We start from the raw sequence: 27,497 nt of genomic DNA, 5'->3' as shown, positions 1-27,497 counted from the left end.
GAACGTGTTGTCATAAGAAGGGATAAACTTATTTTCGTTTTGCAAAATAATTTTTCTTATCCATTACAGGTTCATGTATGTGTTAATATATATCATTTGGGCGTTCTTTTGGTTCCTCCACGAAAAAGGACTCAGTGTAGCATAATTTAGGTATCCTTTTATTTTCTTTTTTTTTACCTAACCATCGATTTAGCAAAATTAATCTACCATTGTGCATACATTTCTATACCCTCCACCCCCGATGATAGACCGCTTTTCCTCAGAGATGCCTGTCAAATGGACGATTCATGGGATTTCCTTCTTGTACTAGTGACTCTCTTCCCATAGTGAAAATGTAGAATAACGTCAAGGATCACACGAAACGGTTGACATTATATATGCTTGTTCTCACGCGGAGAAACGTATCGTGTCTTTGGATGAACAACATATCACTTAAACGCTGTGCATTTTAAATGGATTGCTCTCGTGAATTGTTACGCTACCATCCGATTGCTAAATGCACACGTGTACATTTATTCATGTGTGCATTTATTCATGTGTGCATTTATTCATGTGTGCATTTATTCATGTGTGCATTTATTCATGTGTGCATTTACTCGTGTTTACATTTATTCATGCGTACATATACGCTCATGTCAATGGGTGAGATCCTCTCCGCCACAGGCACGGATAAGGGACTCAGGCGAGGATGCACACATGCATAATACTCAAAGTGACAGAGTAACATTTTTCTCTGGAGTCTTTCTCCCTTTTGTTTGCCCACCCTTAAAGCGAATGCGTCCGTTTTGGACACATTACGAGGGAGGGAAACTCTTCAAATTAGGGTAATGCGTGCAGAAGGTACCTTCAGACGCGTAGAAATAGCTATGCGGCCGAATCAACTAGCTACGGGGCACATAGAAATAGCTGCAAAGCATTACTAACTAGCTGTGCAGTGCGCACGAATGGCTTCGCCCCACTACGCTGTGGGCATAACGGTCCACGTAAAGCAGTTTTTCTCCGCTTTTTCTCTGCTTTTTCTCCGCCCTTTCTCCGCTTTTTCCCCAAATGTAGAAGACGATTTCCACGTTGGAAACATTTTGCCTCACGAGTAGCCTTCTCATCATACAATAAGGAGGGGTGTAAAAAAAAAAAAATGAGCAGCCAAGGCACACATCATCATGCGTTTTCGTGTGTATGCCATTTTTTTTTTTACTCCTATTTGCGTTGTCGTGCGCGGTAAGTAAAAAAAGGAGTAAAATTAAAACGGAAGCCGACTTTTCGAAATGAGTTTTGTGAGCAAATTGCACGGCATCACACATTCATTCGTTTGTTCGTTTGTTTACGAGTTTGATAGCCCATTTGTTTGATCGTTTGTTTGCTCCTTTATTTGCTCAAAATTTTCCCTTTTTTTCCCTTTTATTTGCCCTTTTTTTCCCGTTTATTTGCCCCCTTTGTTTGCCCCTCTGTTTACCCTTTTTGTTGCCCCCTCATTTGCTCATTTCTTTCCCCACTTACCCATTCTTCCCTTCATCGATTCACCCCCTGGACCTACACTGCTGCTACCCCCGCTGCAAAATCGCACCGCACATTTGCAACAGACTCAAAGGATAATCATTTTTTTTTTTGTTTAAATTATTTGGCAGCATTTTTTCCCTCTTTTTTTTTTTTTTCTGTCATATACTACATTTTACTTACAATTGGCATACATGCACTATTCAACTTTTTTGCACAGAAATTAAAAAAAAAAAAAAACACACAAATGGCAAGGCATTACAAATTAATCCTTAATCAGACAACTCAAAAGGCAATCGCATGTAACACAAAAATTTTTAATTAAATGAGGCACACATGATTATGTATGAAGAGGGATTATTTCCTTCTTTTTACAAGCAACATTTTATATGCTTACCGAGTAAATTTTTGCAGAACTTGTTTATTTATTTATTTTATTTTTTTTAATATGGTTTTGTGTTCATTTTAGCAGGGGCGTTCATGCCACAAAGCGTGCAACCCTAACGCTCTGTCGTCACCACTGCAACCGTTGCTGAGTATTTAGAGGGGGTGTTTAAACGCTCAATACACAAACGGATTATTTTTGCAATGAGTAATTTGAAGCTCTTCTGGTGGGTGGGGAAATATTAAAAAAAAAAAATCGACATTGCTAAAACAGTGCAGATGCATTTATGTTCATTTGTTTTTTGCTCCATTCGTTGTGTTTTACTTTTTATTTGATTTCGTTCATTGCTATTTTATTTTCGATCTGGTTATTCCCCCGGTAGCATCACCTCCACAGATACCTACGGGCGTACGCACACGTTCACACACACCAGTACACACGTTCACACACACCAATACATACGTTCACACACACCAATACACACGCACACATGAATCAGGTTTCCCGTGCATACGTAAAAATGAGGCCATGATTTTATTTCTTTAATAATTTGCATTTGTGCAACCATGTGTTAGGGTGCGCCCAGCGGAGTTGCAACCGGTTGATCAGTCATCTGCCCAAGTGCCCCCCTGCGCGACTTTATCTGACGAATGAGGTTGTGCCCCCTCTCTGCATTAAAGACATTTTTTCGGTTTTAAATATTTCTTTGTACTTTACCCATTTTGTGTTTTGCCCTGCTCATTTTGCGTTTTGCCCTGCTCATTTTGCGTTTTGCCCTGCTCATTTTGCGTTTTGCTCTGCTCATATTGCGTTTTGCTCTGCCCATTTTTCTTTTTAACTCCCCATTTGTGTATGCAGTTTGAATCCCATCAAGGAAACTTCCTTCCTACTTCCTTTTTAACATTTGCGCAATGTCCTTGTTATTTAGCTTTAACAAATTCAGTCTTTCAACATTTGTGTGCTGTGTGGCTGAACGGCTGCATAGCTGCATGTCCGCGTAGGTGCAGCCGCATAACTGTACGCATACGCGTCTTCGCGCTTGTGCCATGATGCCGCTTTAGCATCACCAGCACCCCGTGAAGGTAAATCCGCACCACAATACATTTTGGGACCTTCCGAATTGGCAAAAAAAAGGGAACACTTCCCCCCAGTTTCCCATATAGATCATCAAGTGCATATAAATACACATGCACATGAGTAAGCAGGGGTATGCACGCATATGGAAGAAGGGAGAAATCACTCGCGAAACAAGAAGAGATTATAACAATACGCCGAATGAACAATAGGAGCTAGCCAAAAAAAAAAACGGGGTTCGATTTAATAAAACAAAATTGATCTATCAGCTCCAACCAGTTGTATAAAACGGAGGGGTTAAACAGTCTTAAAGGTCTATCATATATGCAACCAATTGCACGAGGGAGAAATTAGCCAAGGTTGCAACATGTCAAGTGGGGATTCGTTAGTGGAGAACAATGCGAATGGGGTGTGTAAGAGTGGAGGTGGGGACATACAGAAAGGGGGGCACACGAATGACACCTTTGGTTGCAGCAGAAGTGGCAGTCAAAGTGGAAGCCCAAATGGCAGTCAAAGTGGAAGCCAAAGTGGCACCCCAAATGGCAGTCAAAGTGGCACCCCAAATGGCAGCCAAAGTGCAGCTAGCAACGGAGGCCCCTCCAGCAGTGATAGCGAAGTTAGCTATTGCAGCGATGAGGGGCGCGGTGACAAAGGGGACTTTTTACATACGCATGAAAAAAAGTGCAGAAAAAGTAAACCGGTCCATAAATACAAAGGAGACAAATCAAAATTTTATGAGAATGAAAACAGGTACATGATTCAGTGCAGAAATGGAGTAAGCGATGATATTAATTATGAAACTTCAATAATGCTAGACGAGCAAACAATTAATACACATCATCTGGGGGATACAATGACACTTGACGATAACGAATATTTGAAGGAGACCCATGTTAACAAAATAATTAGTGTTGAGAAGGTGAAGCGGGATGAAAATTACAAGCTTAAGACCCCTATGACAGAGATTATGCATGACGTGGATAGAGCCAGTAGGCTACCAAATGGCCACGGGGGGACCACCACAAATGCAACCACAAATGCGACCACAAATGCAACCATAAAGGCAACCACAAATGCGACCACAAATGCAACCATAAAGGCAACCACAAATGCAACCACCAATTTTAGTTACCCATTTTGCAATGAATCCACACTGAATGATTACGTGAAGAATACATCGAGACCCTCCGACACGGATGATGAAAACGAGGGGGAAGAAGTTGTCGAAAGGACGGACATAGGAAAAAACGCCTTTCTCTATAATGGCCAGTTGCAAATTGGAAGGGAGGACGCTTACTGTAAAGAGCTGCCCAAAGGAGGAAGAGATAGGCAGAGGAATGCATGCCGAAGCAGAAGTGAGGAAATCAGACGATGCGATCCTGTACCGTGGGGAAGCATAAAAGAAGATACACAAGAAAAAAGTACAGAGAAAAAAATCAAGGAGGAAAACGATTACGAAAATGGAAAGCACATAGTAGGAGAAGAAAAAAATGATAAACATTCCACAATGAATGTTACAAAAAACTACAAAAAGGAGTTAAGAAAATATATAGAATTGAACAGCCTGACGAGAAAAAAGGTACACATGGAATTGTTTTTACATCACCAAATTAATTGCTACGATTTGTTACTAGAAATAAGGAAAAAGATACCCATCTGGGGAGAATACGAAGCGAACTTTTTTTTTCATTGGAAAAAAATTATGACCATATGTGTCGAAGAGTTAAAAATATACATACTGATATTCCGATCTTTAAACATCGAAACTGTTAAGCACTTGGATTTCTTTATGCTAAAAATTATTGTAGACGAACTAGACGAATTGAGGAAGGTACACGAGCCTAATTACAAGCCATTCCTATTTACACAGGAGTGTCTAAATGATTACGATTACTCCTGTTCATTTGAAAAGAGCCCAGATATTTATGTCAATATGAATGAATTTATCCAACCCTGGTATAGAAAGAATTTTAACAAGTCTATGGACATTAAGAAATTTTTAAATTCCTTGGACATTTTGGAAAACCAGAAACATAAATCGTATATCATCCAGGCGATGGAGATCCCCACCTACATCTTTGACTTGTGCGACTTGGAGGAAACAAAAAATGGAGTGGTCACGCCAAACGGGGGGGGACCAACAAATGGGGTTATTTCACCAAGCGTGATAGCCACACCAAGAGTGATGGCCACACCAAGCGGTGCAGCCTCCCCCAATGGGGCTTCCTCTTCACAGAACGATACCTCTAAGAAGGTTAAAAAAATGTACGCGAAGAAGAAAGAAAATCAGAAGGTGAAAAATTTAAACACTTCCGTAAACCCCAAGCCGAAGAAGAGAACAGGGTACTATGACCTCGAGATAGACGGGGTTGTTGCATCCTTTGAGGCTAGGAAGGGGGTTTATTATGACAAGTCGAGGAAGCTCTGGAGGGCGAACTGGAAGGAAAATGGGAAGATTCAGACGAAGGGATTTTCAGTCAATGGTAAAGATGGAGGGGCGGCGAGGAGAGAAGAGCATAGCTATAGGCAGAGGTGGAGGTGCAAGCGGCAAGGCGGCCAACTGGACAGAGTTGCGAACTGTACACATATGCGTGTATTTATATGTGTGTGTGTCAGTATGAATGTCTCCCGTTTAACGCTTCTTCGCCGCGCCTTCGCTGCATCTTCACCACAGCTTCACCGCTTCTTCATTTTTAAGCATAACGATGCGCGCTTCGAGCAGCTTTGGATTCGCCTCGTTCGCGCTCCAAGCGGCTATGCTCCCCCGCTCCTTCGCACATGTCTATACGCACACATGCGCGCCTTCCCCTTCCTCCCCCTTCAGAGTATAAGTCGGTTCAACTAGCAAGACAAAAGGCAATCGAGTGGAGAGAAAAAAAGGAGGCAGAACTTTTGCTCTGACACATTACGCAAACATTCCCTTCATTTTTAATAATTCATTTGGCACACATTTACCAGCTTCTCTGGCTTTGCATTTTTTTCCTTTTTTTTTTGTGGAGGGGCTGAAGGATGATTCTACTGGAAAGGGGACACCAAAGCGTTTTCTTTTAAATTTGTTGTGAGTACCATTCGCATGTCAACGAAAATGTTATTTTTTTATTTTATTTTTTTTAAGTGACAAAAGAGTTTCCTTTTTAGTTTTGTCTCCTTCGAATTCTTTTAAGCGAGAAGTGTTTCTTCACGGCTGCTTGCGTAGGTGCTATTTGTGTGGGTACCTCTTGGCGCACGCGACCGTTGCTCCTTTCTTCTTTAATGAATCAGTACCAGTAGGTGTTTTTGCCATTTGGCCAGCTTTACCAAATGGATCGACGACCAAAAGTTGGGTCTTCCCTTCGATACCGCTCAGTATGCGTGGAGAAGAGCCCAGACGTGTGCTCACCTGTGCATGAGTTCACATATTTGTGTGTAATTCTGTGCGCACCGTATCTGCAAACTCGCTTTCGCTCGAGTGTACACCCTTTTGGTGACGAAGACATACGGTGGAACGAACGTTGCACCACCCCATTTTGTCATATGAAAAAGTTTTAAAAATGATTGAAGTACATTTCACAGCGTATGCGCGATGATGAATGGGGGTTATTTTTTCTCACCAAGTCTGCTGTCATTTTATTTTTGCGTGTCCCGTCAAATGGGTACCCGTTTAGGTGTTTCATTTTTGCCCACTCGGTAAGTTCTATGTCCACGCTGGGGATTTCTTTTTCATTTTGACGTCTATTTTGGTTTTGACTTTAATTTTTTTTTTTTTTGCTTTTTCTGTTCGTGGGAAACGGCGAATAAGTATGGGAATGCCCTGGAGTACACCTTCGTACATACGCCTGGACGTTGCTGTATGTACATTTCTATGCAGCTCTTACCCCTTCTTATTACACACAAGTAAACAAGAGGCACCCTGCGAATGGTCCAAATACTCCTTGCCGCAAGTCACATTTGCAAAATTAAGTTACACAAAAAAAAAAAAAAAAAAAAACATTCAATGGGTGAGCAAAGCAGTCAACTTTGAACGTCCGGGAAAGACGAAATGAAACAAAAAATGTCGTTTGAAAGGGACAACATATTTGGAGACTTCACATAAGTGTGTTTTAAAAATTGCACGAATTCGTTGTTGGCGCAATTGGTCTGCCGCTTTGCACAAAGATATAGAGAAAGAGTACGGTTTAGGAACTCCGCTACAGTCTTCATGTCACCCTCCAGGAGACCCATGCTCGTCAAATAATTTGTTCCAACATTAAAAGATTTCTGGGCATACTTAAATGGATTGAGGATGTCAAAAAAAATGTTTAATTCTTTGCAAAATGCGTGAAATTCGTACACGTTAAAAGGGGAAATTGTGCAATTTAAATTTAGGAAGTTACTATTTTGTGCATATTGTATGTTAAAAAAATCTTTATTTAAGTGGGAAAAAAGTGCACGCGTGTTTTCTTTGGACTGAATTACGTACTCCTTAAATTCGGCATTTTTCATCATTCTGAAAGACGTCTGAAAGGAAAAAATGGTGTTATTTACTCGAATGGGGAGGAAATGATTTTTCAGTTTTTTTTCATACTCATAATGGATTAATTTCCCCTCCGTGTCCACCTGCTTATACCCCCTTTTGTAAAAAATAACATGGCAGTTAAGTGCCCTCATATTTTCGTTAAAATAGGTATACACAACATCGGAATGGTTAAAAGGAGAGGGAATAAAATCCTGCGAAATTAAACTACCCTTATTGCTAATATTTGTAATGACTACACATTTGTTTATGTCTTTCAAGCTGCTAAAAAAATCGTAATTAAAATTGTGAGGGTTGTTCGTTTCGTCCACGTGTACCAAATGAGGGTTAAAAGCGTCATATATTTTATGTATTTCCTCATAATCGACTTTTTCCTTACATTAACGCAGTCAAAAAAGTTTTCTATGAGGGGGTTATTTGCTTCCCCCTCTTCTTCTGTTAAGGAAAAACTTATGTTCATTACTCTACCTTTGCAATTAGTAAGACTTCGAAATAAAGTGAAAATGAAGGGATCGTTCACTTCTCCGGGGGAGCAATCAGCAATGCTGTTTACGCCGAATGTACATCCCCAATATTTTGGCTCCAAGTGAAACAAACTTAATGCCATGTCTTCAATCATTTTTAAATGGCTCACATCGAAGGAGAGGCTTTTATTCAAGTCGAGTGAAAAATATTCTCGTAAATATTTTGGGATGATATTGTTACTTACGGATAAGTTTAGACAGTTCCCATTTTTGTAATGAGATGAAATCAAATTGAAAGCTTCGTCATCTACACTTTTTAAGTCCCCTTGGTTTCGCAGGGAGTGGCAGGGGATGTATCTTTTCCCCTCGACGGGTGAGAAGGCACGCAGATATCGTGCGACGAAGCCCCGCGGTACTCGGGGGTGGAATGAAGCCATTATCACTGTTCTTTGCACAATGGTAAGATCAGCTCGACAGTGCGACTGCGCCAGCCGCAGGAGTGACTGTGTACGTAATTGTGCCTACTGGAGTTCACGTTTGCCTCCACGATTCCAATTCGTGGATCCCCCCTCGCTACAGCGCACTAGTCAATTCATATAGAAATATTCGCACCAACGCTGCATCTGCAAAACGTTTAGATGAGGGCTGCATATAACTGCGCTGTAGGGAAGGAGCGCGTCCATATGGGGGGTCTCGCTGCGTTTCCCTGGCTCACTGGAATAAATGAGTGTTGTAGGGGCAAACTGGCCATAGCAAAAAGGCTGCTCAAAATGGCTTCTCAAAATGGCCGCTCAAAATAGTCGCTCAAAATGTTCGCTCAAAATGGCCGCTCAAAATGGCCGCTCAAAATGGCCTCTCAAAATGAGCGCTAAAAAATCCAGCCTGCCACTCGCGCGCTAATTTGTGCCCTTCGTTGGACGCCCTCCCGCGTAACCACCCTTCCACGGCAAGCACACACGCAGGAGAGCCTCCTCAATTATGTGCACCGCTTGAAGGGTAGAACGGATCCGTTTGGTTTCTCTCCAGGATAAAACAACATCTTTCATGAAAATATTTTTAAGGACTTTCCTGACTCTTCCTTGTCACAAATGGGGTAGGAAAAAAAAAAACATTTCATTATTCGCCGCGAGTTCGTAGCAGCATAGGTTCTTCTTTTTCCGCACTATCACCAAATCGTACTCAAAAAAAAAAAAGAAAGCGGTGACAGGAGGAGGTTCCCGATTTTTCCCCATGCGCGAATATTTGGAAAGGCCACCTCCATAACTGTAAAACAAAAGGGAAACCACTTTCGCGTGAACGAAAAGGAGGAAGAACATTTGGAATTTATCTGAGCAGGGTGTCATAGGTACACGGGGTGACATATACGAATGTATGCACATCCGCGCTGACATTAACGCTGACACCCACGCAGCGTACACATGTGCGACCAACTTAACCATGCCAGAGAGCTCCATGTTGAAAAGTAAAAGCAGCTTTAAATGTTAGAAAAATTGTTACTTCAGTTGATCCAACATAGGAAGAGAAACGACTTCGTCACACAGGGGCAAAAGAGGGGCCTCATATATGTCATAAAAAGGAGAAGTGCCCTCAGTCCACATGGAACACAGCAAAGAACAAGAAAAATTCACCACAGCGTGACGCGGGTAGGATATCGGAGCAGGGGAAGAAGTAAAAATGACTCGTCATGCCATGTTGGCGTATCTCCCAGTAGGGGAAGTAGAACCATCGCAACTGCGCAGTGCAGTCAGTCCGCAGAACAGCTAACGCGATTTAAAGTCTCAAATGAGGGCTCCGCTGAGACGAACTCAATTGAAAAAATTTTAGACGAAACGAACTCGATGATCTATATAAACGAAATATGCATGCAGATGGATAAGAGCATCTTAAAGTGCCAGACGTACGAAGACATTCTGTCTATACTTATAACACACAGGGGAGCTTTATTCCTACAGAACCTGATAACGGCGATACGGATGCTAGCCGGTTTTGTTAATGAGGAGAGGAAGAAAAGGGAAAGCGAAGGCGACAGTGATGTAAGTATACCATTTAGGAGGTACACAAACAGATTTGTGAAGGCAGAAGAAGGGGGGGAAGTAGGAACGGGGTATGTGACGGGAGGCAACCACTTAGAAGACGCACCATACAAGCAAGAAGCTAGCCATCCAAGTAAATCAGACGAACTTCTACTCAGTAGGAGCAACTCCGAGCTGTGCAAAAGTAGAGATCTTTCAGGATTTGACAAAATTGAAAAAAATTTAATAGAAAGGTACCAACACATTTTCGACGTCCTAAAAAACAAGGAGTTACTAGAAAGTGAAAATTTTTTTGAGAAAAACAGAAAAGTGGAGGAAATCATAGTTCGAGATGAGCGATTTAACTTGCTCATAGATGACATATACAAAAATAGAAAGCACTTTGATGTAGTCTCCATCTGCCACATTTTGATATCCCTGAAGGAGTTAAATTACAAGCACTTCCTTCTCTTCAATTCGTTTATGAATCCGCTAAAAAATTTCGACGCATATATTAAGGAACAGTTTGAAAATGGAAATCAAAAAATCGTGCAGATCCATTCGGTTGTCCAGTTACTTCTTCAATGCTTTAACACGTACATTTGGGCTGGGTACTACAACCTAGACATATATAACAGGCTGATAAACACCGTCTTGTTAAATAATTTCATCCAATTAAGGAGGGAAATTGTGCATGAACAGGTAGGAAGTTATGTCTACATGAATTATAAGTATGATGTGAACTATCCCTTGTCGAGTGACGAAATATTTTCATCTCTTAACTTGAGTGAAAAATATTTTTCTAAAAAGAATTTTTTAACCGACCCCCTGGGGAGGGCCTTCGAAGAGGGAGTAAAGTTAACGGAAAACGCACCACATCGGGAAGGTACCCCAGTGCAGAGGAACAAGGAAAGCTGTGCACAAAATAGTGTAGTAGGTACGAGCTTAGCTAATGGCTTGGAATGTATGCCCCCCAGTGAATCCCCTCTATGGGGAACTCCCCCTCCAAAAGAGAGACCCGTCTACTGTTGCCCCATTTTCCTAAACCTCGACCTGTTCCTCCAAAGCGTAGAAATTTACAAACACGTTTATGTGTACAATCCTTCCTTTTTTAAAATGAGCGAGAAAGTTGTTTATTACTACACGCAGTATCTGACACCCACCAATTTCAGCATGATAGCTGATGCGTTTTCCAAGCATCGAATTTTTGCACTAGAACATGATCGATTTTTTTTCCACCTTTCCAAGCTGATGGAGAAAAATTTTGATAAATTTTCCTACAAAGATATTTCCCTCATTTTGAATTCATTCAAAAGGATGAATTTATTGTTCCAAAGGTGTATTATTTTAGGGGCAGAAAAGTTTGAGCCATATTTTCACCAGCTTTACATTAACAGAAAGGAGTGCTCCTTAACCCTAAAAGAAGTGTCCATTTTAATGGAGTCTTTGGCCTTTTTCCACTTCCCCCATAAGGCAATCGATCTGTGCATCACAGCAGCTGTGAACTATCTGGAAGATTACATTGAAGAGATCGACGAAGAAACAGCAATTAATATTTCCTACGCATTAGTTCTATCAAATCTGTATCATGTCAATACGTACTTCTTCTCATTCGTTTGGAGAAAAATTGGAAAAAGTACTTACTGGGAAAAAAAGAAAAATCAAGTTTGCCTGCTGTGGTTATCTCATATGATCCAGTTCAAATGGATGGAGTATGACTTACCTAAATTTTGCGTCTTGGAATGTTTGAAAATTTTCTTTTTAAAAAGAAAGGAGAATATGTTTTCCTTCTCCAAAATTCTATCGTCCGTTTCGCAAATCCTCGATGAGTTCCACATTGGTCACGACGTTTCAGTTGACATATATTGCCCCTATGTGCTAGATATTTTAATAAGGGGAGACAAAAGGCAAGTTGTCATGCTCACGCAGGATACCACGAGAAATGAAATAATCAGACAACTCGGCGATTCAAAAATCGTCATTGGCCATTTGCAACTGTTTGGCTATAATGTGCGCCCCCTCAACACGAAATATTTCGACACACTGAGCGACAGGGAGAGGCGCGAGTATGTGCGGGGCATTCTGTTATCCTTTTAGCAGCTCGCTCAGGAAAAGAAATGGTGCACAGCGGGTGGTGGTGAAAAATGAGCACACAGAAAAAGTAACATTCGAGTGGGCAAATAAAATTTGTGCAACAAATGTAGCCGCTTTGGTGCGCGCTCGACCGATGCGGCGTAAAAAGAAGCGCTCGCATTGGTCCAAATTTGTGTGTGTGTGTATAGAGGGTGGGGTGGGAAGTTTAGATAGAACCCCGCTGCTGCTGCTAATGCTGCTGCTAATGCTGCTACTAATGCTGCTGCTGCTAATGCTGCTACTAATGCTGCTCCTGCGCCTGCTTCCCCTCCCGTGAACCCCTGTTGGCCCACTTTTACTGCCCCCCCTTTGCACACCCCCTGTAGTGCTGGTCCATGTCGACCACCCGTTTGGCCAGGAGGCGTAAAAAAACCAGAATGACTTCCATTTTTCTGTGAAACAAAAACGTCCTTCTCAACACTGTCAAGTGATAGAAGTGCGGCTTGTACAGCTGCCTCAGCGAATTATAGCCTATGTCTTTCAGTAGGCGATATTCACTCAAGTTGATGTACCCTTCATTCCTTTCGAACAGGGCAGCATTATGGCCGAGGTAACACGGACCATTTCTATCATCGTAGCGTAGCTGCAAATTGTCGCTTCCCCCGGCAACTTCGTTCATCAATATCGCCAGGTTAAAATCGTAAGTTTCGAAATAGCCAGATGATTCTTCTGTGATATTTAGGAGGAGGGAAAATAAGCTCTTTTTATTGGCATGCACATAGTTAATGATCATATTAACGTTTCCGTCGTTGAGTATTTTTCTGCTTAAGCGATCGAAATTAGGGCAACCCCATGGGTAGAAACAAATGGGCACACATAAAAAGGTGTAGAAATATACGTACAAGACGATGCACTCAACTCTCTCATAATTCTTCCCAAGCTGTGAAAACAAATGCAGTAGTTTTATCAGCCTATTCAACATACTGTCGAGGGACACATTTTTGTACTTTCTTGACATGTGGTCATTCATGTATTGCAATTTTATAAATCCTCTGACCAAATTGTAGTTCAGATTTATGTTTACGAAAAATTGGCGAGTGTACTTTTGGTAGCATTTGCCATACAGGTAAAAAAAATATTCATACACTTGGTGGGCCTCGTTCAAAATGTGAAATAAGTATAGGTCTTCATGTTTCCTGGTTCTTCTTACCTTGGTCAATGCTGTGGCGTCGTTGTTGCCCTGGTCATTTGTTCCTTCGTTGCTAGGGTTCATGCCCTGGTCATTTGTTCCTTCGTTGCTATGGTGTATGCCCTGGTAATTTTTGCCTTCGTTTCTGGGGCTCACTCCCGCTTCGCCACTCACGCTCTTTGCTAACTCCCTTTTGCCATTCAGGGCATGCATAAGGAGCAGCGTCTCGTAGACGCTCCTTTTTTCCCCATTGAAATAACTGTGTGTGTTTAGTACGCCGAAGTGGTAACTACGAGGGAGATACTCCACTCTGTCCTTCAAATTATACACTTCACTTAACGCCCTGATTATTAACACTCGAGGGTTGGGGAACCTCACAATTTTGCAGTAATAATTTCTCCTCCTTTTTTCCTTCCTATGTGTATCATAAATCTCGTCATATATTACATATATTTTGCCATTTTCGAAATTTGTTTTTTCCATGTGCTTGCTTTCATTTTTCATTTTAGGAAGTTTCCTCACAAAGGTGACAACTGGGCTGAGGGGGTGCAATGCTACGTTTACTATCTATGTCCGCTTTTTTTTTTTTTCCCTGTTCATTCTTCTCAAAAGGGCTTGGAAAAATGTTGCATGATCATTTGTTTGGGGCATCCCACGAGACTAAGCATACACAAACATGCGTTCCTATATGTACACTTATGTAGGCAGCTCTGCCTACCCAAAGCTACATAACCTTTATTTTAACCGTGATATGCTACTGGCGCGCACTGACTGGGCCGATTAGCATTTGGGGTTGCTCAGCAGTTGGCCGTTTGCTTAATTTTGTGGGCATTTATAACTTTACGTAGGGGCACTCAGCGCACTCTACGGGGGAAGGAACACCACTTCCAATCACTTTCAAAAAGAGCTCATCCTACATACAGGCAAATATGTATATATACTCACATATACCTATGTGTGAGCGACGTAGCGGAGAGGTGCCCCCGTTTTGACCAAAGCTGTACCGCTTTCAGTCTTACAGCGTGTGAATTATTTTATCCCATTTTTTACGACCAGTTCAGGCGAGAAAAAAAAAAAGCGGCAAATAGCTAACTATGCAAAAAGGGAGGAGGATGTACGTATCGATACGCACAATACGTACGTATGCAGTACAGTAAAAAAAAATATAAAAACAGGGTTAACAGCAAGAATATAAAAATGAACAAAATTTCGATGAAACTTTGAAGTTGATGTAAACACGCTTGGCGTTTTCTGGAATGAAGACTGTAATGACTGAATTATTTAAAAAAAAAAAAAAAAAACACACACAAAAAAAAAAAAAAAAAAAAAAAAAAAGGGGAAAATATTTTTAAAATTTGAAGAATGGCGATAAAGGACTGGAATGTTCTCCTCCTACATGGGGAGGGAAAAATAGATTTGCCTCTCCTCACGTACCATTCTTTGAAGCGATTTGCAGTGATTGTAAAGAGCTCACTTTTTAATGCATATTATAAAACTTAGAAAGTGATCTGTGTCTTTTTTCCTTTTTGTGATCCTTTTGTTGACCATTGGGCACATTATGTATAAATGGGTGTCCTTTTATTTTTATGTTAAGGTTCGTTTCGTAACCCAACAAATTGTTATCATTCAGGTAGTTCAATTTTTCTATATAATTTTTTTGACAGTGTTCACTTAGTTTTCGAAAGCCCCCTCCGGTCCTGAGAATGAGCTTTATATCCGACGGGGAAGAACTCGCATTGCTATTTTCGATAAAGTCCCGTCTGTTGCTCGTCGCGTGGTGCGTACTGTGCGCGGATTTCGCCTCTCTGCCGTCGCTTTTGGGGTAATGCTTGGAGTCATGCTTGGAGTCATGCTTGGAGTCATGCTTGGAGTCATACTTGGAGTCATGCTTGGAGTCATGCTTGGAGTCATGCTTGGAGTCTCGTTTGGAGTCTCGTCTGGACTCGCGTCTGGACTCGTGTCTGGCTTCACCTCTGGAGTCCCCCCTGCCGCCACGCTTGGTTTCCCCCTTGCTGCTGCACGCGGCACTGTATTGGCCTCCTCCGATGCCACTTCCTATGCTGCTGCTATGACCACCGCCGAGACCGCTGGCAGCATTCTTCAGATGGGAACCACTGCGAGCACTGCTTTTGGACTCTCTCTGGTAAAGGTAACTCTCGTCAACACTTGTCATATCCATAGAATTACTGTGGGAATATTTATCGTTATTTAGGTTCCACTTTTCCATATTTTCATAGCTCTTCTTGTGTGCATGGTTATCATATTTCTTTTGGCGATTATTATATTCACTCATTTTTTGGAAGTGCTCACTTTGCTTCCTCAACCCCTTTGCCCTGTTCAACTCATCAGTGTTTGTATTTCTCGACTTGTTTTTATTTATTAAATATTCACTTAACGTTCTTTCGGGGGGGAGGTTTAACGAACTGTTGGCTACCGAGAGGTTACAATCCAGATCGGAGTGTTTTTTATTTGAGTGATTTTTACAATTTAGGGAAGACTTATCATATGGGACATTTTTGTGCATGTCGTCATTCGTCATGATTTTGTTTTGCTTGTCCAGTGTGTCCCTGATGTCATTAATTTTATTATTCATTTTTTTGATTGTTTGGTGTATCATTTCTACGCTTTTCCTGTCCGCCTTATCCTTCATTTGGCGAACTAAATTGTCGTACATCTTTTCAGCGTGGTGGTTCGACTCCCTGCTGGGGTATTCCTGCGGCTCGTGGCTTGGCCCGCACAGGTTGTTCTTCTGGTAAGCGCAGTTCCTATCGTTAGCTGCGTTCCTATTGTATGAGCCATTCTTTTCGTAGGAGTCGTTCTTTTCATAGGAGCTGTTCTTTTCGTAGGGGCCGTTCTTTTCGTAGGAGCCATTCTTTTCATAGGAGCCGTTCTTTTCGTAAGATCCATTCTTTTCGTAGGAACCGTTCTTTTCGTAGGATCCATTCTTTTCGTAGGATCCATTCTTTTCGTAGGATCCATTCTTTTCGTAGGAGCTGTTCTTTTCGTAGGATCCATTCTTTTCGTAGGAGCTGTTCTTTTCGTAGGACCCATTCTTTTCGTAGGACCCATTCGCGTCGATGTGGCTGCCCCTGCGGTCGACGTTGCCGCCACCCCTCTCGCCATCCTCGCTATCGTTTCCAAACCGCTGGGTGTCCCTCTTCCCGGATGAGAAATCCCCAGACTGGTCATACAAGTTTGTCGCTACATCACTTTTTTGCGTGGCAGAGCTATTTTCCTTCTTGTAAAAAAGCATCGATTCGCTTCGCTTCCTCGATGCACTATTAAGGTGGTCATAACTAACGGGAGACGTGTTATCACCGTCTCGGGTTTTGTCGCTGTTCACTAGGTTGGAGAACACGCTGCTTTTGTTTCTCTCCTGCGGTGTGCTGCGCAAGGTATTTCGACTGTTTTGGTGATTACCGCTGCTGTAGTGATTGTCGCTGCTGTAGTGATTGTCGCTTCTGTAGTGATTGCCGCTGCTGTAGTGATTACCGCTGTCATTGGTATTGCCTTTATAATCGTAGCCGCGCCCTGCTTTGCTCGGGATACCCCTTTGCGAGCTGCCGCGACCACCATTCCCATGCAGCGGGAAATCGACCAGGCCCGTAATCTTATCAATTAAATGCCCTTCGAACGAATTACTCTTTAACTTTCTGAAGCAAAAGAATAATAGACACTGCATTTTTTTCTCAAGGCGTGATATCATTTGGTTCGTTGCTTCTTTCCTCCTTCTAGTTGTATTCAACCAGAAAAGAAAAAAATATTTCTGAGTTTTACACCTTTTATCACGTAACAGAAATTTTAAAATGACATAAAGAATTTTTTCGTGCACATTTTGAATATCCTTTCTGTAAATATTTCTCTCTTCCTTAATTTTTATTTTCAAATCTTGTTGTTCTTTAAGGGAACTCATATTATCTACCATTTCCTTTTTCAGTTCTTCACTTGTTAGGGTTAGTTTCCTTTCTAGCTTTATAAATTCATCTTTACTTCCGATGTACTTTTTTAACTCCTCGATTTTTTTATTCCACTCACTGGAGTTTTTGTTGTAGTATCCTATTTCTTCCCAGAGGTAGGTCACTATTTTGCTTATCACGTCGATGTTATTTTTGTCTTTCAGCAGTTCCTCCTCTGAAAAAAGAGGGGAGAAAAGGGATCGCCATTTGGGGTGTGTATGTGTGGAGGATATACAAAAAAAAAAAATGTCTCCCCACACAGGCCTATTCGCAAAAACGTGGTACTTACATAGCGATTGTTCAACTTATTGCTGCCTAGTGAAGATGCCTATTTGATGAAGAACCGCTTCTTTTAAGCGAGTGCATGGTCTTTTCTACGGTGTGAGGAGCATTGGGCTCAGGTTTCCACGCTACTACGTTGCATAGATTTGGGCTTCGCCTTTTCGCTTTCATGTGACTCTTTCTTTGCAGCGTGTCTGCTGTTAGTCCTAATTTGTTGTGCTCCTGAGTATCACTTATGAGTGACTAGCATTTCACCTCCGATTTACCTAAATTCTCGAACTCCTCGCAGGAATCCCCACTGAGTTTGGACTTTATCCTTTTCACGCATTCTTTGGTGTCGATGAGGATACCGCTGTACTCGTCATTTTTGGCTAGCAGGTATTTAATTTCCTTCCCAAACTTTTTAATTAAGGAAAATAACTGCTCGTACTTTTTGCTTATGTCCTTCTGGTTGTTGGTTATGCTGGTAAAGAACTCGAAGACCTCATTTGTATTGTTAATGGAATTTTGCTTGCCATAATTATCTTTACTGTAATTGCTCAGGTCCAGGTAGGATTTGTTGAAGCTTTGAATTTCCTTGAATGTGGAGGATGTTCCGCTGCGTTTTTTTTTGTCCATTTTGTGATGCAAAAGAGGGGTTCCAAATGGGGGGGCCAATGCGTTTCAGCAACAACGACGCGCGAATGAGGGCATGTGTGTACAGACGTGTATGTTCGTGTATCTACACCTTTGCACATTTGCACATTTGCACTTTCGCACATTTGCACTTTTGCATATTTACACACTTGCGTGTTCACATGTTTAAACAAACGTGTGTCAAAACAAAAACAAATGTGAAGGACCGAAGAGCGCCTCTTCGAGTCTTCCCTTTTGCATTTTATTTTATTTTATTTTCTTTTCTTTTTTTTTTTTTCCAGTACGGCGAAATGTTAATGCCGCAAGGAAAGGGTGCCCATAACGCTTCTACGCTATATGTGAACCCTCCCGGTGGTTTATTACCATACTAACGTTAAAAGATTTTTAAGTAAATTAACACAGCGGTGAGGGGGAAAATGCCTCTTTTAAAATGGTACATTATTACAAGCGTCATAAAATAATTTTTTTTTTTTTTGAATAGACGAGAAAAAGTGAATCATCTTCAGCATACACGTTAAATTTTTTTTTTTTCCTAATGTCTTTTTTTTCGTTATTACGGTGTAGGGTCAGCAGCGAGGAGGTGCTGCAATATGCACTTCAGTGTTCGTTCCAGCATGCACTCCAGTGTTCACTCCAGTATGCACTCTAGCGCTCACTCTAGTATGCACTCCTGTATGTGCTCTCACCTCATATGTACACTCAACCGTGTATGCACCCTTCGAACGAGGGTATTTCACCCCCGAGTTAAGCGCGCTTCAAATCTGAAAACACCCTTTGAGGTGCTCCCAAATGTAGGGCAAATGCTCCTTTGTCTAAAATGCCTTATCCGCAATTACGCCTCTTGGAGTGAAGCATACGGAGGGTTCTTTTAGTAAAACGGGGTCCCTTCGCAAATCCGAACTGTGCCGGTGAAACTTGTCCGTGGAGGACCTTGAACATGCCAATGCGCACGAATTAAAAATAAAATAAAATAAATAAACCTTTACAGTGAACAATGTATGTACACATTAAACAGCAGTGTTATGTGATAGAGTGCGTTGCGTATCACAATGTTTGCCTGGAGTGAAAAAAAAAAAAAAATGAGCACATATATACATGTGTATGTTATCCATTCGGATCTAAACTGCTTCGTTAAGTGAAAAATTGTTCTACCTTTTTTGTTCATAAATGTTGCGATCCACGGAAAAGGAAAAAAAAAAATTAAAAAATAAAATAATGCGCATGACAAATGCACGAAACTACCCTTGGGACAACAGAAATGTGCAGTTTATTTCATATTGTGCTTGCTTATAAGCTTTCACATTTCAGTTCATTTTTTTTCCCCTTTTGGAAAAAAGCTCACCGCGCTCAACTGTGTGCTGCCATTTTAAGTGTTAATCAGTCCCATGCCTAGCTCTGCTATTTGCAGAGAACATTACACGATAGATAATGATACACTAATAGCAGTGTTGATGGGGGAAAAAAAAACCCATAACGTTTTAACACACTTAAACGGTAATCATCATCAGCACGTGTTTGTAACCTCTTTTCACAACGCAGTCAAATTTTATATGCCAGTTCGTGAAATTTCACACCACCCTTTTACACCATTTTTTTGTGCGCATAAAATTCCAAGGGAGGATTTTACCTACTCCATGCTGCTTTTTTTTTTTTAAGGAGAAACGAACGCAAGAAATAATTTCTCGTTTTCATTTTCCACAGCATAGGCATACTTTATTTTTATTACGCGCTCAGCTCGTTTTATTTTCACCGCTCGTGATCGTTCACTATAAGTAGGAGTTCCAAAAAAGGGCTACAAAAAGGCAGCGATAAGGTAAGCAACAAACGATTGTCAGAGTGACTACCATTAGGGGGTGGCCAATTCGCTCGTAGAAGCACACCAACAAGTGGGGATAGAGTCTCCGCGAAAGGAACCCAAATGCGCAGTTGTTAAATGCCACCAAGGGGTGTGAAAGGGCATCCTCAGTGAGACCTCCCGTTAATAATTTCCCCCCCCCAAAAGGCAAACACATTCATACGTGCGCGCATGCATGTACCTACATACGTGTGTGCATACACCTACACGAACGTATAGACGCCTCCACACGTAACTTCATTATGGACGGAAAGATGGCCCTGAGGCGGTCATCCAGACTAAGCCAAAATGTGGAACTGGGAAAAAGTGTGAGCTACGCCCTGGTTGAAAAAACGGACGACGAGGATGGCAATTCAGGTGATAAAGTGCGGGACAGAGGAAGGAAGAAGGATGTGAAACGTGCTAGCGGGGGAGTAACAAGTACCGATGGTGACAACACTACTGAGGACAGTGACTACACAGTAAGTGAGAATGAGAAGAAGGGGCACTCCGAAGAGGAGGATGAGGACAGTGAAGATCAGCGAGATGATACAAGCGAAGATTCCACGGAAGGTAAAAGAAACAAAGGGAAGAATTCTCGCAAAAGTAGGGACCAACAAAACAGACAAAAGAGCATCCGTAACAATCGGGACAGTGACGAATCATCATCAGTGGGAGCCAAAAGGAAAAAAAGCAATCCCGGAAAAAAAGGCAAACCCAGCAAGCAAAACAAACGGGGAAGTACCGAATTGAGTGTCGTTCCGCATGAAGAAAACGCCAACGAGAAAGGAAACAATTCTTCAGATCAAAACTCCAACCATGTGAACAAAAACAACAAACAGAAGAAGCCAAAGGGGAAAAGCTACATAGAAAGATTGCAGGAAGATGTGGACGACGACGATTTTGATATTTTTAAAAAGAACAGCAAATTTGACAAAAATAAAAGAATATCCACCATTAACAAGGTTAGCAGCGCGTTAGACATGAAATCGAAGAAGAGGAAAAGCGTTTACGTGGAATCCAGTAACAGTGAAGATTCAAGCGAAAGCGATTATGAGTACGCCACTGAAAAAACGAGACCTGCGAAAAAATTAAAAAACAACAACAACAATAACAGTAATAATAATAACAAACCGAACGACAAGGAACAAGGTGGGCCAAACAACATGAAGGCAAATGCCCATAAAAATTTTGATGACTTTAATATGTACGAAAAAATTAAAAAAGATCCCAAAAATTTACACGAAGTTATAGAAGAAATTTATTACTACTTGTTTAATAGAGAAAATAACGAAATGGTTAAGGTCTCCACTTTTTTTTTAAATTTCCTGGCTGAATGTTCAGGCAATGAAACGCTCACGTGGACAGTTGACATAATTGATTATATAGACAAGCAAGTATACCTCTACGAAGATATCGCAAATAACAAAATTGACCATCCGTCGACTGCTTCGAACAGGGTCGGAGCGGCTCCCACCTCCATATCCGAAATTATCACCCCCTCAACGGCGCAATCAGGTAGTAAAATCACCAACCTAGATGAAATCATAAAAGACGAAAGCAACTTTGAAAAGATATGCACATTTAAGTGTAAAAAATTGGAACAGTATTTATCGTCCGATCTCGACAATGACGTTTTGATAAAAAAAAAAAATGAAAATAATAAATCGTATAAGTCCTTTACAAGTTTCTTCTCCGATTTTGCATACCATTTTGATGAGATCTACATCCACGAGGTGTTGTACGTGTGCATATGGATATTCTCCCTCAGCATAAGTAAGTACAGGAAGATACGATTTACTGCTTCTTTAGCTAGTCACTCCATATTACTAGGACTGTGTAAAAAAATTAACTATATTAACAACCATGAGAAGCAAGCGGGGAAGCAGCTACTCGCGGAGTACGCCCGGGAGAGGGAAAATACCCACAAAGGGAACGGTCAGCGGAGGGGCAGCGCCATCGGCAGGAGCAGCAAAAGCAGCAGAAGCAGTGCCCACACCTCGAACACGGGGAACGAGAAATTGGACGTCGCTGACATCGAAGAACTCATCCAGTACGCCAAAAAGAGGAACAATGAACAAATCCGAACCATCGTGGAAAGAAATTTAATCATCAGCCAACTTATCGATAACATAAACGAAGACAGAAAAAATCTAACCATATTGAATAACTTCCTTCTCTCCACATATAACATAATATACAGGAACAAAATAAAAGACGTGTTTTCAGATATAAGGGCAATAACTCTGGAGTTTTTCCTCCACTATGTAAAGGTGTTAAGCACCTACTTTACCAACAGGAAGTACACCAAACTGCTTATTTGGATTTTGTACGATAAAGATAGCAAAGTTAAGACGTACGCATTGGACATTTTAATATATCTGTGCACTTTGTACAACACGAATGGGAATTTCAAAATTGTGGAGCTGCTTTACATGTGTAAGAAAAAATTGCTGAATTTTATTTTCGATGATGATTACAATGTTCGAGTGAAGACATTCGAGTTGATTCTCCAGATGAGCAAAATGAAAATTAGGAAGGCCGAATTTATAGCGTTTAAAAGAAGCGCCAAGAATAGCCCCATCACACCTACCAACAAGAGAGATGAGACATCATCCGATGGCTCTTCCCAATATGAAAGTGGCGAGTACGAAGAAAAGGACACGTCTTCCGATGTGGAGGTGCTTGGAAATAATCAACTATCCATAGTACAGGATGACAAACAGAGGAAGAAAAACCACACAGCAAGTGACATGGTTAACATTCTCTCAAAGAAGGAAAAGAAAATTGTTAGCAACTTAATATGGTTTAACAATAATAGTAAAATATCGAAGATCATCACGTCTCTTATTTACGAGTCGCAAATAAAAAACAAAATAAAAAAGTGCGATCGGAAGAGGAACAACTATTTTGACCTAGAACAAAATGACGCCAACTCTGAAATTGTAAAATTTAATCTCATTTTTTTGACCAAATATCTGAACAGAAGCATCCCGACTGTTAAAAATTTCGTCCACTATTTTGATTACCTGGCCAACTACAATGAGAATATGAAGCTGTACACAGTGATTGACAGATTTGTTAGCGGGATTAGAGAAATGCTAGATGCGGTGAACTGTATCGATGTCATGATTGAACTGCTGTGCAAGGATGACATTGCTGCGGAGACCCACTGGGGCGGAGCCGTCGAAATGGTCAGGGATAAGAACGAGCTGGAAGGAAGTGGCAGTGGGGATTGCAAAGTGACGGAGGGAGGCGAGAAGAGGGGGCAGAAAAATGGAAAGAGGACCAAAAAGGGGAGCAACAAGGCCAAGGAAAGACCGAAAAAAAACGATGGGAGTGGAAGTGAAGGTGGACGCGAACATGAAGATGAAAGTAGCAACGGTGAGGAAAACGAACACGAGGTGGAGGCAGGAAAAGTCAGCGAGGAGCGAGACCTCAGGAAGTGCCTCCTGTACATCTGCGAATCGGCGTACAGAAATTTCCAGAACGATATAAACGAAATGGAGAGGAACAAAAATAGGAAGACGCCCCCTCAAGTTAGCGGCGTGAACGCAGCAGATAGGAACAGCATGCATAACGCGAAGCTAAGTAGCGATACGGGGAAAATTAAAAAAATGATCATCTACACATTCGGAATAATCAAGCACAGTAAGCTCCTGATAAAACTGCACCAAACGAATCAGGAACATTTGTTGTTAGTTTTTAAAATTTTGAAAGTGGCTATACAAGAGTGCAAACACATATACAGAAATGGAGAAAAGAATAATATATACAATTTCGCATCCACGATAATGGAATATTTTAAAAACGACATTGACAGCAACATCAATTTTTTTTTTAACAACATTTTTGTACATTTAAAGGAGACCTACGAATATCTCTACTACGTGATAAAAAATCTGAAGCTGCCATATTACTCTGCCAAGTGTACCATGAATATGATTTCCCTCTTTCTCTCCTTGAACGATTTCCTTAAGGGGGAGGGTCCTACAAGCGGGGGAAGTGGCAGCCAAAAGTTATCCACCGATATATTCTTCGACCTTTACTACACCCACTTTAACAATTTTTTAGACGCCTTTTTATACTACCGCAAAAACTACAACGCAGAAATTGAGTGCGAAGAGGAAGAGGAGGAGTACATACAAAATGGACGTAACAAAGTTATCATCGTTAATGAAAATTTAATGCACAAAGACAGAAACGTTGTGGACTCGATAGAAAGTGACTTAGTCTCAAATCTTACAAATTTGATTCATATGTATACTCTTTGCTTCAGCTATATAAACAATGATTTGTCTAGCTATGTGGAAAAAAAAAATGATATCAAGAAGATTAATAAAAGCATTAAGAAGGTTATCGAGAAGGACTATTTTCAATTTATTGTAAATGAGAAGTGTCAGGCGTACTTCAAGGAGAATATTTTCTTGAACGAATTTTTGGATGGCCACCTTTTGCAGTACGGCAGTGAGCATTTCTCTGAGGGTTACGACAGCGGAGACAGCGGTGACAACCGCGATGATGATGAGGAGGAGGAGGGCAGCGAGGAGGAAGACAGCGAACCGCACAGTGATCAGCGCGACCAACGAGACGAGGAGCACACCGGCCGAGCTGCCAACCGAAGGAGGAACAAACGGGCCAATCGAAAAAAAGGCAAAAATAGCAAACCCAACGCGGAAAAAAACGTGTACGACAGCTACATGAGCCGAAGCGGCACTATCAACAATCAGAAGATAAATAATAAAGCGGCATTTGATAAGGACGAACATTTCCACCAGGGACAAAATTTTTACAATCTATACTACAGCTCGGATGCCTGCATGCATGCAAATGTAGTTATTCAGCTATGCTTTTACATAATAAAGGCAAAAATAAATTCAGTGTACTATTATGAAGAGGAGAATAGCACCCCCAAAACACCCTCATCTAGGCTGCTCCTACTCTGCATAGACCTCATATACGTCATATATGAAAATTACATATACTACCTATGTAGGAAGAGACACTTTTTCAACTACCTATATAGTAACTTTTTTTTGAAGAACGACTCCTCGGTTGGAGCAGATGTAGGGGGAAATAAAAACGTAAAAAAGGAAATGAGCGAAAAGAATAACCCAAGTAGGACAAGCGGGGCAAATGAAAAAGAATTAAGTACGGAAGAAAAAGAATCGAAAGGGGAAAACAAAAATGATACCCCTAGCAGCAATATCAATATGGACGATTTAAAAAATTTTCTTACCCTTAGCGGAAAAAAAAAAATATTTTAAAAAACGTATTCGTGGAACTGAATTATATATACAATAATTTGCTAACCCTGAGAGACGACTTGAATGACGTGTTGGTGTATCTCATCAAGGCATCCAACAACACGATCCTGAAATATGGTGCGTTCTTAAATCTGATGAACATTGCGCAGTTGGAAAATGTGCTCCTCTACTCTGTGGAGGACATGAGAAAGTATAAAACGTTAGAGCTCTTTATAAATGCGTGCTGCGGGGAGGAAGGTCAGGTGGACGAGAGTGGTATGGCCAATCTGCAGCAGTTGTTAACGTTGGACGCAAGCGGCAAGACGGGGGGTGCAGTTGACTACACAACCGACAGTTGCAAACCCACGCAGAAGATGGACGAACTGGTGCAAATCTACCTAGATACAGATGAACAAATCAATAAATACAAAAGCGTGGCGAGATATGTGTACAAGGAAGACAACGTGCTGTTCAATTTCGTAACGGAGTTATTCAAAAACGTGGAAAATATAAACAACGATAATTACAATTTTGTTAACTCCTTCCTGTCAATCGACATAGGTGTGTTTTTCCCCATAAACACATACACCTACATTGCCGACATGTGCAAAATATACAACAAGGACGAACTGAGTACGGATAAAAAAATTTTAGAAATGCAGTATACTCACATGACACTAATAATAGCTCAGTTTATTTTACATTGCAACAATATAAATATATTTAACAGTTGCCTAGGGGTCCTTTTGTTAATCCATTTGAATGTAAAAAATAGAGGACTGTCCTCCATTGCGTTAAGTTTTCACAACAAATTAAAAAAGTACAGTATTGACATTTTTTATGAAGTGTTACTATGCGCATTGATTGGACTGTATACAGCATATATCAACAACGCATTGGAAGAAAAAGACCTGTTGTTGTTTAGTACCTCTATAGCTAGCCGGTTGGGAGTTAAAATTGTGGAGAGGCAGAAACTCCCCCTGTGTAAGTTTATCCACTCATGTGTAAATTGTGCCCTGAACCTAAAGAATCAAAATTCATTTCTAAAATATATTTTTCCCTATGCTCAGAAATTAACTCTCTCCGATTATCAAACTGGCTACCTCAAAAAGCAAATTCTGAACCTTATAGAATCGTACAACACAGCTAACAATACACAGATAAAATTCGAAAGCAGCATATTTGAACATATGTTTCTGATAATCTGCAAGAAAAGAAAACTCAATGAAGAATTTAGGGACTCCAATTATGAAAACTCGTACATGAATCTTAACGAAAGTATCCATATGAATATAAGCAAAAATATTGCCAAACGGATCAGTGGGCGATCTAATGCACCCTCTATAAAAACGAGGAGAAGCTCCCAGGAGGTCAACCCTCACGTTAATAAGAGGGTGACACAAAATGGGAACAATTCCGATGGAAGTCACAGTGACTCCGATTCGGATACAGATACATCTCTCCAGGGTGTAGCAAAAGGTACGGCAAAGATTCGCCAGAATGATGTAAATGAAGAAAGAGATGAAAATAGGCACGCTTCTAAAATTAAGGAGGAACTCGTGGATGGGGGGGATGATTCTCGAGAGGAGGTTGCGAAAGGTAGGAATAAATACGGAAGAAGTGCGCCAAATTTGGAGAGCACTGCACCACGGGGCGATAAGGCGGATAACTCGGATTATGAGAAGACGCCGTCCAACTCAACGCTAAGCAACTTTATCAGCCAAAACGAAGATGAGGACAACGTGTGCTTGATCGGGGAGGCTAACCGCGTCAACACCAACCACGGCAACGCCAACCATGGCAACAAGGGAGCCACCCGTAATGATGAGCAGTACATGTACGAAATCAATTCTAGCCCAAAACCGATAAGGACCAAAAACTTGACCAAGCTCAATCTAATAAGCAACGATGGCTTGGGCTCTAACATGAATAATGACCGCGCGGACAAGTCTCCAAATGGAACTCCAAAACATTCGGATGACCGGTCCCTCAACAGCTCCCTAAATAATGTCAGCGATAAGGACAATGATGATGTTTCCATCATATCTGAGAAGAAGGACAAGTTAAATTATCTACAAGAAAACGATGATGATTCCAGTTCGGACATGATACCAGGCATATCTCCGATGAAGGTTCGAAAAAAAAATAGAAGTGAATTGTCTACCCCCATTTCGTACGCCGACGATTTGATGAATTTTTGACACCTCTGTGTCGGTCCGTGGCGGTTGGTAGATCGCATCGCGCATCACCCTCCATTTAATTTTTTTTTTCTTTTCCATCGTTTATATATCACGCCAAGTAGCTGCTTCCCAATGGGCTACTCGGCATTTTTCAAACTGTTACAATTTCCACTCGGTGAG

General features: G+C 41.2%; 6 protein-coding genes across 6 annotated transcripts; 3 read left to right on the top strand and 3 right to left on the bottom strand.

Moving 5' to 3' along the window:
* Nucleotides 1-4,538: 4,538 nt before the first annotated feature.
* On the top strand, nucleotides 4,539-5,854 carry PCYB_125910 (transcription factor with AP2 domain(s); the record flags this gene model as incomplete). Its single annotated transcript, XM_004223924.1, has 2 exons — nucleotides 4,539-5,436; nucleotides 5,778-5,854. The coding sequence occupies 2 exons, from the start codon at nucleotides 4,539-4,541 to the stop codon at nucleotides 5,852-5,854; spliced, it is 975 nt and encodes a 324-aa protein (XP_004223972.1).
* Nucleotides 5,855-6,943: 1,089 nt separating this feature from the next.
* Nucleotides 6,944-7,819, bottom strand: PCYB_125900 (serine hydroxymethyltransferase; the record flags this gene model as incomplete). The annotated part of the gene is made up of 1 exon (XM_004223923.1): nucleotides 6,944-7,819. A coding segment is annotated over one exon (876 nt), but the record flags the coding sequence as incomplete, so codon positions are not given.
* Nucleotides 7,820-9,777: 1,958 nt separating this feature from the next.
* On the top strand, nucleotides 9,778-12,018 carry PCYB_125890 (hypothetical protein; the record flags this gene model as incomplete). The annotated part of the gene is made up of 2 exons (XM_004223922.1): nucleotides 9,778-10,858; nucleotides 10,994-12,018. The coding sequence occupies 2 exons, from the start codon at nucleotides 9,778-9,780 to the stop codon at nucleotides 12,016-12,018; spliced, it is 2,106 nt and encodes a 701-aa protein (XP_004223970.1).
* Nucleotides 11,890-13,687, bottom strand: PCYB_125880 (hypothetical protein; the record flags this gene model as incomplete). Its single annotated transcript, XM_004223921.1, has 2 exons — nucleotides 11,890-11,964; nucleotides 12,428-13,687. 2 exons carry the CDS (start codon nucleotides 13,685-13,687, stop codon nucleotides 11,890-11,892), a joined length of 1,335 nt encoding a protein of 444 aa, XP_004223969.1.
* A 973-nt stretch (nucleotides 13,688-14,660) lies between these two features.
* PCYB_125870 (hypothetical protein) lies at nucleotides 14,661-18,039 on the bottom strand (the record flags this gene model as incomplete). Its single annotated transcript, XM_004223920.1, has 2 exons — nucleotides 14,661-17,314; nucleotides 17,688-18,039. 2 exons carry the CDS (start codon nucleotides 18,037-18,039, stop codon nucleotides 14,661-14,663), a joined length of 3,006 nt encoding a protein of 1,001 aa, XP_004223968.1.
* A 2,127-nt stretch (nucleotides 18,040-20,166) lies between these two features.
* On the top strand, nucleotides 20,167-27,338 carry PCYB_125860 (hypothetical protein; the record flags this gene model as incomplete). Its single annotated transcript, XM_004223919.1, has 2 exons — nucleotides 20,167-24,957; nucleotides 25,137-27,338. 2 exons carry the CDS (start codon nucleotides 20,167-20,169, stop codon nucleotides 27,336-27,338), a joined length of 6,993 nt encoding a protein of 2,330 aa, XP_004223967.1.
* Nucleotides 27,339-27,497: the final 159 nt, after the last annotated feature.

Source organism: Plasmodium cynomolgi, chromosome 12 (assembly GCF_000321355.1).
Source record: "Plasmodium cynomolgi strain B DNA, chromosome 12, whole genome shotgun sequence".
Taxonomy (NCBI): Eukaryota; Apicomplexa; class Aconoidasida; order Haemosporida; family Plasmodiidae; genus Plasmodium; species Plasmodium cynomolgi.
This window is presented reverse-complemented; position numbering and strand designations above follow the sequence as displayed.